Source organism: Meriones unguiculatus, chromosome 5 (assembly GCF_030254825.1).
Source record: "Meriones unguiculatus strain TT.TT164.6M chromosome 5, Bangor_MerUng_6.1, whole genome shotgun sequence".
NCBI classification, from domain to species: domain Eukaryota; kingdom Metazoa; phylum Chordata; class Mammalia; order Rodentia; family Muridae; genus Meriones; species Meriones unguiculatus.
The window spans coordinates 91,724,083-91,736,111 of record NC_083353.1 but is presented as its reverse complement, the minus strand read 5'-3'; the positions used below and the strand labels follow the sequence as shown (position 1 = coordinate 91,736,111).

Below are 12,029 nucleotides of genomic sequence, written 5' to 3'. Positions count from 1 at the left end.
TATATACCTCTTTGAAAGGAAATGTAGGTAGGACTGCTTTGTTGTTAACGGGCAGCACCATTTCACCTAAAGGTGGAGCTTTGGGTGTTTGAAGGCAAGGGCTTAGACTCAGTACATTCTTAGTGGCTCTCAGTCTGTGGGTCATGACCCTTTTGGGGTTGTCAGACAACCTTATCACAGGGGATGTATATCGGATTTTTACATTATGGTTCATAACACTAGCAAAATTACAATTGTGAAATAGCAATGAAAATAATTGTATGGTTGGGGGTCACCCTAACATGAGGAACTGTATTAAAAGGTGGCAACACTAGGAAGGCTGAGCAACACTGACTTAATCCTTCACATAGAACTGTACTTTCAGGTAACTGGTTTCATGATCGAGGCCTGTATTGTTGGAGGCTGAAAGTACACATTCTCTTGGCGATTGTCTTTTACTGGGATTATAAGCATCTGTCCCCTTTATTCTATATTCCTTGTCCTCTACGTCACCTCTTTTCACAGGGTTCTCCAACTATGCTTGCTTAACAGTATGAATATTGCTGCATGAGGAAATATTGGAACAAATTGAGAAGGCAGTGCTTTCAAGGCCTGTGCTGTTCCAGGTCCTCTGCTTGGGACTTTTTATCTGGTCAGCTTGTTTGTGTTGTAGTAGCCATTTGCTTCATAGAATCCATTTGAATGTTCTTATTTGGGCTTTGGACCATAGATTCTTCTTGAATGTCTAGTCGGGAAGTTTTTCTATTAGTGTTAACAGGCGCCTTCTCTCACCCAAGCTTCACTAGCACAGTTTCCTCTGTCTGTCAATAGTGGTAAAATCTCTGCCTGAACACAAGCCATCCCCTTGCCCTGTGTTTTCATGCTGGGTGAGCCACTTGCCTTGTCAAAGCTCGGGAACTACCTCCCTTATGACATCTATTATGTCGCTGCAGAAGAGGGTCTTCTGTGTGTAGAAACATTGGCTAGATCCCCCCCCCCCCGCCCCGAGTTGGTTCTGTAAATGGTCCTGCCTTGTGAAAGTGTTGCCACAATTTAGAAAGAAGCTATGCACAGTAGTGATGAGAGAGCCTGTGTCAGTTGGAGATTGGCGCAGACATGACTGTTACAGCACAGTCAATGTATCACTTGTCTGTGGTCTTTTTCACAGTGACTTCATCCCCTTGGGAGTTTGTATGAACCACAGTTACCTTTTATTGCCCTGTATGTGTTGTTCATGCCAATCACAGCTGCAGGGGAGCAGGCCCTATTTGGAATAATTAGATTGAGGAGTGAATGTCACACTTCTAATTTCATTCTCTTTTCAAGGGATTACCAGTGTCCATTTAATAAAACGAGATTAGTCCTCTGCAGCAGAAGTATTTGAAAGCTGTCAGTATAATCGTGACAGCTCAAAAGAAGCGGTTTTTAGCACTCCTCTAAACTTACTATGTAAGATGGTTTTATAGGGCTCTGTGATGTATACCACAAGTGCATGTGGTGTTTTGAAAGTGTGTGTGTGTGTGTATCACTCACAACATTGAAACAATGGAATAATGGGCAGTTGCCATAACAAAATTATTATGAGAGTGCTCGCAGTGGCTAATGCTGTGTCTTGTGTTGAATGTTGTAGGAAACCTCGCATCAATTCTCAGCTGGTGGCACAGCAGGTGGCACAACAGTATGCCACTCCACCTCCCCCGAAGAAGGAGAAGAAGGAGAAGGTGGAAAAGCCCGATAAAGAGAAACCTGAGAAAGACAAGGACATTAGCCCCAGTGTCACCAAGAAGAACACCAACAAGAAAACAAAGTAAGTTTCTGGTTACTACGTACAGCATATTATTTTGCAATTGGGTCAGAGATTTTTAAGTGATAATTTATTTTTTTCCGGTTCTTTGCTTTACCCTTTAGACCAAAGTCTGATATTCTGAAAGATCCTCCTAGTGAAGCTAACAGTATACAGTCTGCTAACGCTACAACAAAGACCAGCGAAACGAATCACACCTCAAGGTATGATGAAACTGGAGGGAAATACTAAGCAATATTGATTTTAATCATAGTCAAAAGTCCCAGGGTTTCTGCATACTTACAGACTTTAGGCTGAGGAAGAGGGAAGGAGGCGCTAGAGGTAAGGCTACTGACCTTTTAGTGAAGTGGTTTATCATCCACAGTCAAAAGTTATTCTGGCCAATGCTCATTTCTTTTATTGCAAAGTGGTCAGTACAGCTGATGGGCAGCTTAGGACTGTGGGCACAGGACTGTGGGCTTGTGTGGATGCTGTCACTTAAGTGGCTCCCTTGGCATGTTTCAGGCCCCGGCTGAAGAATGTGGACAGGAGCACCGCACAGCAGTTGGCAGTAACTGTGGGCAACGTCACCGTCATTATCACAGACTTTAAGGAAAAGACTCGCTCCTCCTCTACATCCTCCTCCACAGTGACCTCCAGTGCAGGGTCAGAACAGCAGAACCAGAGCAGCTCGGGGTCAGAGAGCACAGACAAAGGCTCCTCCCGCTCCTCCACGCCAAAGGGCGACATGTCAGCAGTAAATGATGAATCTTTCTGAAATTGCACATGGAATTGTGAAACTATGAATCAGGGTATGAGATTCAAACCCTCCACCTGCCCATGCTGCTTGCGCCCTGGAGAGTCTTCTGTGGACGACCTTGTAGTGATGCTACCAGGAAAGGTTCTGCTTGCCGTGGGCATCTGGCTACCAAGGAATTTCGTACCCTGACAGTTACTCTTGACACTTTTATGTATTCCATTGTTTTATATGATTTTCCTAACAATCATTTATAATTGGATGTGCTCCTGAATCTACTTTTTATATAAAAAAAATCTGCTGTGCACAATTTTCCATGTACATTACAACTGGTTTTCTGTTTCTGTTTTGTTGGGAGGGGGGAGGGAACTTTTATTTATTGTGTTCACAGACTCCATCCTGTCAGCATATCCTCTTAAATTTAGTTCTTTCTTCCAGCTATACTCTGTACTATCAGTTTTGATATAACTATATATATAAATATAAAATTATATATAAAGGGTTATTTGAAACCAATCCATGGCAACGCTGGTGCTTGATACACTGTGAGTGAATGCAACATTGAACAGTTGACACAGATCTGGGACAGTCCCTTCTATGACAGTGCTGAAATATAATTAAAACCAGTCTTACATGAAGTGTGTTCCAACCTACGTGGGAACCTGACTCTCTCATCTGTCTTTTAAGAGTACTGGATGGTATAAAAAAAATATATTTTTTAAACAATGTGATCTCAAATTTAAAGACTGCTCCAGATAGCCTGCATTTGCGATGGAATAATTGACAAATCACAAGTGGTTCAGTTGGAGGGCTTTGACCATTCGGAAGTAACAAAACTAGCTCCAGAATGCCAAGTATTTGTGTAAATTATGGTTACATGTTAACATTGCTGTTTTTATTAAGCACTCATGAAAATATGGTGTTCTGTATCTCGAATTCCGGCCTTTTTCCAGACCTCTGCTCGTGCCTGAGGTATAGCTAACAGCCGTCTCTTAGTTCTAGGGTTACGGTAGTGCATTTTTAATCCACACCATCTAGGGAAGCAGTCCTGTGTCTACTTCCCCTGTGACACTGCAGTGGTGGATTTTGTGATCATGGTCTGTTTGCCCCTTTCCCACCCCCACTCTCCAAATCCTCACCCTACCAATGCAGTTGTTAGATTTTTTTTTTTTTTCTTAAAACCTATTATGGTTTCCTTTATTAAACAAGGGTTATCAACCACACTTCCTGACCTGACACAGAGACCCTGAGGTCTCTGTAGTCATTTCTCAGCTCCTTGTGTGGAAAAGGCCTGAGGGGTGGGTACTTGTGCGAGCTATAGGGAAAGCTCACTTCCCAGGAGAGTGACCAGGTAGTCTTTATCTTCTCAACAGAGAAAGCTTGACTAAACTCTCAGTTTCGTTTCAGTTTTTACCATTTGGGGGGGGGCTGAGGGATAATTGAAGACCACTGATAAAAAAAAACTTATCATCCCATCTCATCCCAATTTTGGGTGGGTCTGCTTTGCTCTTAGATTCAGGATATCTCTCCTATCTGAATTTACCTTCATATCCACTGAGTTTGTAGTACTTAAGTCACTTTAAGCATGAGAACGTGGTGTTAACCTTCCTTTATTTTATCACACTCAGAGGACTCACGGGAGAGCGTGTAAGAAAACCACATCTTGGTGTTAAGAACCGGATTTGCTTAATAGAAGTAATTTCTATCTGTGGAGGCAACAAGTTAAGAATATGAACAGCTTGAATTGAGTAGCCAACAGGAACGGTTCCATTCACATTTACATTAAAACCAGTCATTTGATGCGCCGTAGTTCTGTCCGCAAAGGCAGTGCTATTTATCAATGGGCTCCTGTTCTCAGACGCATGGACAATGCTCCCTTCTTTTTAAAACAGTGCTTGTGTCTGGGATGCAAGCTGTACTTACCTTTTTAAATACCTTTTTAAAGTATTTATTAATGAACCAAAGGAAATCAGGTGCTTTCTGTAAGCATCAGAATATATAATACATAGTGATTTGACTATGAATTTTAAATCCACATTTTAATATTAGTGGGGTATTGCAAAGACATTCCTTCTAAAGTTTTAATATTCCTTTTATTAAGGGTCTCAGGGAGGGTTAATTAGTCAGCCATATTTATTTTCCAGAGGTGTAAGGAATTGCTAAGTTTTTTAATTAACTTTTTAAAAAAAAATTTAATGCCACCAAATTCATGTGGATTGCACTGCTCTTTGAACCAATAAGTGTTGGTATGCACTTTGTTCAGAAACACTGTGTACTTTTTCAAAATGAGTTTCATGTAAAGTGATTGGACCCCCTAGATTAGTGGAAAAGGCTGATTTACCAGCTCCTCATAGGCTACTAATTCATTCATTGCCAGTGTCTTGGTTTTTCAGTTTTGCCTCCATGATAAATTAAAAAGAATGAGGAGAGGTGAAGGGAGGGAAGGGCCACTTCAGATGAGTGGAGTGAACTTGCCTTGAGGAAGAAACCGCAGTGGTGGAGTCTAAGCAATCAGATGCTCCTGGCCACCCTGCTCAGCTGTCACGGGCTCTGTTGGGGTGAGAGGTGCTACACGATGATATCCTCAGGCATGCATTCTGGAAATGGAATTCCTGTTAGCTTCCTGCATTTACAGTTTGCCCTACTCTAGTACTCAGTAGGTAAAAACACTAGTGTAGCTTACAAAGAGACATTGAGAGGACCAGAAATACTTGGTATTCAGTGGCACAGAAAGCAGATTAAAACAAAAAGCACAGTGTTAAGGCTTGCAAGTTTCCCATATGTTTAGTACATGCTCTTTCACACTCGTGTGCACACGAGAGCTGACCTGACATGTTCTGCCCGAGTCATGCAGTTGGGAGGGGGAATAAAAAGACATCTTGACACCCATGAAAATATTTTAATCAAAACCTTTCAGTTTGGATCTGGATGCTTCAAAACATTGGCAGAAGCTTCTGTGAGTTTAGTTCCACCAAGATGTCTCGCCTGCCTTATGAAGACCATTCTCAGTCTACATTTTTAAGCTACCGTATCTTAAATTATTGAGAATTTATTAATTGCTGAATATATAATAACCTTTGCTTGTATGTTACCGAAAATGGTTTAAGAGCCAACATTTAGAGTGTGACAATGGAGCTGAACAGTTTCTAACGCGCAAGCAGTTCTGTTCTTGTGTATGACTTGTAACCTTAATTTACTGTGTAAAGATGGTTACATTATTTCCTTAGCTTTGTTTGTTGGAGACAGATAGCGAATGCTTGTTAAGTATGTCAGAACATAATCTTCCCTTGTGAACTTTTGTTAATGTCTTATACGAGCTCTATTTTCCATTTGCCCAGAAAGATGGCTTGTATAACGCTTTGGAAGTTTCTGCTCCGTCCGTCTTAGCGCTGACAGTCTGTTAGGTTTGTTTTCTCTTCATGCTAAAGTGTCGGTGGTTTTGTGAACTGGTCAGAAATTCACAGGTCTTAAATGTTTGGGGGAAATTTATATTGGACACTGCTCTTTGTCTAGCAAATAAAAGATGTTAATATATTCCTGTTATTGGCATGTGCACGACTATGTTATTAGAAGCCACTTTATCATTTTCCTGCTTTAAATAGAAATGTCTATTTATGAATTCTGCTTGTAGTTTTTTCACAAATAAAATAGTAAAATTTACATTGGAGATGATGATTTTTGTTGTTCCATAGATTTTTAGCCCTTAGAAAAGCATACCATTTTTCCCCCCACTTGTGAGATGTTTCCAATGGGGGGGATAGAAAGCACATTTCCTTCAGTACTTGAGTTACCACAGCTGAAGTTAGAGTGTTGTCTTAGTGTGCGGATCACATAGTACAAGAAAGAACTGAGCCAATGAATTATCAAAATAATTATCAAAATTTGGAAGAAAGTAATTACGTCTGTGTGCTTTTCAGATAGGCTATGGTGATGTAAAGGAAGGAACTGGAACTGTGTTCAAGTGTTTGAAAGCCCTCAGACAACCTCTGCTCTTGCCAGAGCTCATTAAATCTGTTGTGACCAGGTGGAGTGGAACACCATGTCTAGGCTGCAATCCCCAGCAGCAGTGCTGGGTACTTAGCTGCTGCTGCTCGTGGCCTACCTTGACAGTTCATCCAGTTCTGTGCTTGAGCTGGCACTCAAGGGAAGAGTGCCAATGGAGTCTTGCCTTGAAGAAATGCTTGCCCGATGGAGCAGAACAGTTGTCTGTTCTCTCCTCCCATGCCTTCCAGGCCCTTTGTGGGCATGCCTACTAATAGTGGTAATGGGAACACTTGGGTGACTAGAATCTCCCATGTGTCATGTTTGAGCACTAAGGCAGCAGGAAGAGTAGACCATTGACCTTATGGCCTAAGAAGACAAAGCTGCAGCTCAGCTAAATTTTCATCATGGACACCAGCTGTCGTGAGAACTTCTTGCCAGGTGTGTCAACAGTGTTATGAGAGTCGATTGCTAAGGGATTTGCACAAGGCCGGAATGGTGTGAAAAGGCGAACAATACCTGAACAACCAACTCTTTCCTAGAGCAGAAGAAGCCTGTTGCCCCTTTACCCAGACCTTGGCACCATGGAAATAAAAGCAGGGAAGATGTAGAACCTTCCTGGAGGGAGGCAGGCTGGTACCTTCAGTCCAGTCCATTTTGCTTGACATTGAAGGAAGCCATGGCCTAATCTGGTTTTACAGGAAAGCATCTTGATTTTTTAAGGTTTTATTTTTTTAGCTGGTTTTCCAGCAGATTTTGAACTTTGATCTTCCTCCTCTGGCCTCTTAGAGTATCTAGGATTTGAGGCCTTCACCACCAGACCCAGCTACAGATGCCTTTGACCTTGACCTTCAGGGCAGGCACATAGGCTGCTGGAGCTTCTCACCATGTGCTCATTGGTGACATAACTAGACAATCACTTTTTCTTTTCAAAGCTGAATCCATAATCAGATTTCCCAACACAGATACTGGTAAACCCATGTTCCCCTGATGTAGAATCCATTTTTGATTCCTGCCCTGGACAGAACTCACTCAAAACCTCTGAATCAACATTTGAGTCAACTGAAGCTAGACATCCAAGGAGACCAGCCAAGAGACTTGGAGGATTCAAGACTCCCAGAATCCTCACTCTTCAAAGAACCCAGAACCTCACTCTTCAAAGAACCCAGCTCCCTGTAGAACATAGACTGGAAGAGTCCTAGTACTGCCAGGATTGAGCTCTGCATCTGAAGAGCAGCCCCAGACTCCTGACCCGAAGGCCTTGCAGTCCTGAGTGCATCATTTAGTCCTGATCAGGACCTATGCAGGCTACATGGCCCCTGTTCTGTCAGACTCAGCCATAAATCATAAACCAGATCTGATACTGACTGGATGTCACTCCTGAAAGTTAAGGATGCTCCTGTGGAGTAGATGGGGCGAAGAGAGACTCACCTCCAAGGACTGAATGATCTTGGGCAAGTCAGCCTCCCAGGCATATTGTCCTTGCTAAGACAGAAGGTGCAGTCTGGCCTTGGTCTCTTGCCAGGTCAGTAGCTGATGCCCTGCAAAGTGACATTAAAACATTTCTAGTAACGGGATTTTCTTTTCCTGAATTTCATTCTCATGTTCACTTACTTCACTGATACAAGAGTTTGTTTTATGATTGGTTTATTGTGCTTTTTAGCTGGTACTATTTTTCCTGGCCCAGAGGCAGGACCAGTTGGTTAAAGGCCACGAATAAATAAGTGAGATCCAGGGGTGGCTTCGACAGCTGCTCTGTATTTCTGTGGCAACAGTGTTATACCCAGTGTGGCTTTCCATTAAAAGTGTGACCTTTCAATGATGTTCATTGTTCTATTAATATTTTGTTTGTCAGTGTTCCTGGTTTTACTAGTATATAGCTGTTGAACAAAGCAACAGGTTTTATAATGACCTTTTTTGGGACTTTCTTTTTTAATTTTTTTTTTTTAATTTTATGTGTATTTAGTGTGAAGGTATCAGATCCCTTGAAATTGGCGTTACTGACAGTTGTGAGCTGCCAGATGGGTGCTGGGAATTGAACCCAGGTCCTTTGGAAGAGCAGACAGCACTCTTAACTATTGAGCCATCTCTCCAGCCCCTTGAGACTTTTAAAAAATTAGTTTTTAAGTTTTTGGAAGTTTCTTATACCACTTTTATCCCTTCCCATTCCTGCTGACCCCTTCTGCCCAACCCCTTGGCCTGTGCTGGTGGTCACAGCTGCTGTGTTCTAGTGATTGCCACAGCCATGCCATGTCTAAAGGACATCATTTTATAGTATTCCTTTCCATCTTCTGTCTGCCTCAACCTCCATGTCTCCTGGTCGCTGGGTGATAGCAGGTTGTATTTTTGTTTAAGAGCTCCTGTACTAAACTTCTTCCCAAATGGTCCCTCTTCTGTTTTCGTGTGTGTGTGTGTGTGTGTGTGTGTGTGTGTGTGTGTGTGTTACATTCACAAATTTAACACATTTCATGTGAGAGAACATGCAATGTTTCTTTCTGGGTCCAGTTTATATTGCTTAACATTCCATCCAGTTCCATCCATTTTCCTGAAGATGACATCATGTCATTCTTGGGAATGAATAGAACTCCCATTTTCTTACCTTCTTTTCCTCTTCATAGTTCTGAAGGGGAATTAGCAATCTAAGTACCTGCCATCATAGAGCCATGGACGTTTAACCCACAGGAGTTGCTGAGGATTGAGCCCAGGGTTTCATGAATGCTAGGCAAGCACTGTACCAACCAAGCCACCTCCCTGCCCACCAGTAAGATTTTTATTAGAACAGTAACTGCCAGAGTATCCAATTGTCTGAGAAGTCCTGCAGAGAGAAATCCATTCCCATTTCTTCAACCTGCTAGTTTTAAAACAATCAAACTACCACCTAGGTGCTCTTCATGCATTGTCCTTGGTTGGGGTATCATTCTCTTCAGGGCCTAGATTTTTTTTTTTTGGCTCTGTTGGTCTCCTTTTAGGTCCCCTCCAGGTCTTTCTGTCTCCCCCTTCTTTCATTAAGATTCCCTGCACTCTGCCCAAAGTTTGGCTCTGAGTCTCAGCCTCTGCTTCCTTACCTCGATCAGTAGAGTCTTTCAGAGGCCATCTGTGGTAGGCTCCTATCCTATTCTCTGTCTTCTTCTTCTGATGTCTATCGCATTTGCCCTTCTGAATGAGGATTGAGCATCTTCCAGGGTCTTCCTTGTTTAGCTTCTTTAGGAGTATAGATTTTAATAGGTTTATCCTATATTACATGGCTAATATCCATTTATGAGTGAGTGTATACCATGTGTGTCTTTCTGCTTCTGGTAAAACCCTGGCTCAGATGTAGCCTTCAAGTGGGGTTCCTAGTAAGGAAAGCAGGGGCTTTCTCTGGCATGAACTCAGAGACAGGCTCTCTGATCACCTCCCCCTACGGGGTGCAGCCTTGCCAGGCCACAGAGGAAGACAGTGCAACCAATCCTGATGAGACCTGATAGGCTAAGGTCAGATAGAAAGATACTAGAGGAGGGGCATAGGGGGAGAAAAGGGCAGGAGAGTGGGATTGGGAGGAGATGAGGGGGCCACAGCTGGGATACAAATTGAATAAATTGTAATAAATTATATGATGCTGGGGAAGGCTTTAGTGAACAGAGCCAAGGCAAACTTGTCCAGCACTATACCTCTGTGATCTTTGCTTTGTGGGGTGGTCAGATATTTGCGAGGCTTTATGACCTGATGAATTCTTGCCTCCTGGCAGATGTTCAGAATATGCTGGTTGTCTGCTCTCTTGAGCTGTCAACAAGGCCCTCTGGACACTCTCTTTTTGGTCACACTGCAGCTTAAGTGAGTCCTTCCCCACTCCACAAGCCTTCCTGACAGCAGGTGTGAGAGATGCTGGCCCCAGGCCACTACTGTCCACCTCAGTGCCTGTGAAAATCCTCTACTACTTGAGACCTGACTTCTGAAGACTGCTTCAGAAGGGAAAAAATGTTAGTCTTAGGGAATCCCACCACCACGAATGCTGTCCAAGCCAGGTGACTCTGTGGGGCTTGCCTTACCCCAGGGGAAGGTGGGAATGTTAGCAAAATAGTGGAGTTGGGGTGACATGCAAATTCATTGTGTATTTCAGCATCAAAATCCGAGGTCTCAGAAGGACCCTGTTTTTGTTTATCTCTCCAAGTGCTTCTGTTAGGAGGTTCAAGAATGGTTGCCGCTTTTGTACCTGCCACTGCGTAGAGGGAGAAATATTAGCTAATCCTGACTAGGCTGTGGTGGTTCATGCCTTTAATCCTAGATCTTGGAAGGTAAAAAAAGGCAGATCTTCATGAGTTCAAAACCAGCCTGGTCTACAGCGCCAAGCTTTAGGACAGACAAGGCTACAACGAGAAACCCTGTCTTGAAAATCAATTTAAAAAAAATAATTACTAAAGAAAATCATCCCTTGCCCTCTTGATGATTGAGTTCATAAAACAAATTCAGTAGCCAGACTAAAGAAGAAAATCCATTTTAACACCTTGCTTATGTATGGGAGTATGACAGCAAACACATTCCAAGAGGGACCTCATGACTGATTTTTATGTAGCTATAAGGAACAGGCTTGCTATGGGAAGATGAGGGGAGAAACACAGTGAGCAGGGGTGCTCGTTGTGTGGATAGAGTCTGTCTAGTCATACAGATTGTCCCTCAGAACTAGGAGTGGTGGCGTATGCCTGTAATCCCAGCACTTGGGAAGTGGAGGCAAGGAGGATCAGGATGTCAAGGCCAGCGTCAACTATAGACTGAATTCTAGGCTAGTCTGGGCTATGTGAAACCTCTACAAAACAAAGCAGGACCCATGGGTGTAGTGGCAGCCCAAAGCAAAGTCTGTGGTGTCAACCTTCGGACTTCCCCGGTGGTATGATTACTTCCTTTAACCTGCTGGATAAGATTCTCAGGCAAGGGGCTTTTGACAATCCAGGCCTATTTTAGAGACTGTCCATAGGTATGATAATCTTGATTGTCAATGTGTTAAGATTCCGAATCACCATGGAAAAACCACACTGGGCTTGTCTGTAAGGGAGCTTCTGATGTGGGTGGGACCATCCTGTGTCTGGATGAACACAAAGGAGAAAGGCATCCCTCTGATTCTGGCCCCCTGGCTGCAGACACATGTGGCCAGCTTAAACTCCTTCCAGGATGGACTTCCCCCAAACCGTGAGCATGAGTCTTCCCTTCCTCGGGTTGTTGCTGCTGTTTTATCATAGTCATGAGAAAAGTAGCTAATCATTAGGTAAGTAGGGCAGGCTTAGAGAAGGGCCTCCCTGAGCTCTCTTGGACCAGCAAGCTGTGCCTCAGAGTATGCTGTGCAGGCACCAGAATGTGCTGGAGACCCTGCCTCTCCACAGATGCATCTTACTTTGGCACATCGTTCTCTAGGTAGCATCAGTGAACTTTCAAACCTGCTCTGTTTGCCAGTGGGCTGTGGGGGTCTAAGCCCAAGAATCAGATCCGAACATTCTCTCCAACCTTCTCCTCCCCCTCTAGAATTGCAAGATCTACAGATCCACAAATTGCTGGCCT

The 12,029-nt window shown here is 43.3% G+C and overlaps 1 protein-coding gene across 1 annotated transcript in view; it reads left to right on the top strand.

Moving 5' to 3' along the window:
* Rybp (RING1 and YY1 binding protein) overlaps positions 1 to 6,179 on the top strand; it is a 51,673-nt gene extending 45,494 nt beyond the window's left edge. The window contains exons 3-5 of the mRNA XM_021643616.2: positions 1,610 to 1,786; positions 1,888 to 1,986; positions 2,288 to 6,179. Coding sequence (XP_021499291.1) covers positions 1,610 to 1,786; positions 1,888 to 1,986; positions 2,288 to 2,540 — 529 coding nt within the window. The 3' untranslated portion in view covers positions 2,541 to 6,179. The remainder of the gene's footprint in view (positions 1 to 1,609; positions 1,787 to 1,887; positions 1,987 to 2,287) is intronic.
* The last annotated feature ends 5,850 nt before the right edge of the window (positions 6,180 to 12,029 follow it).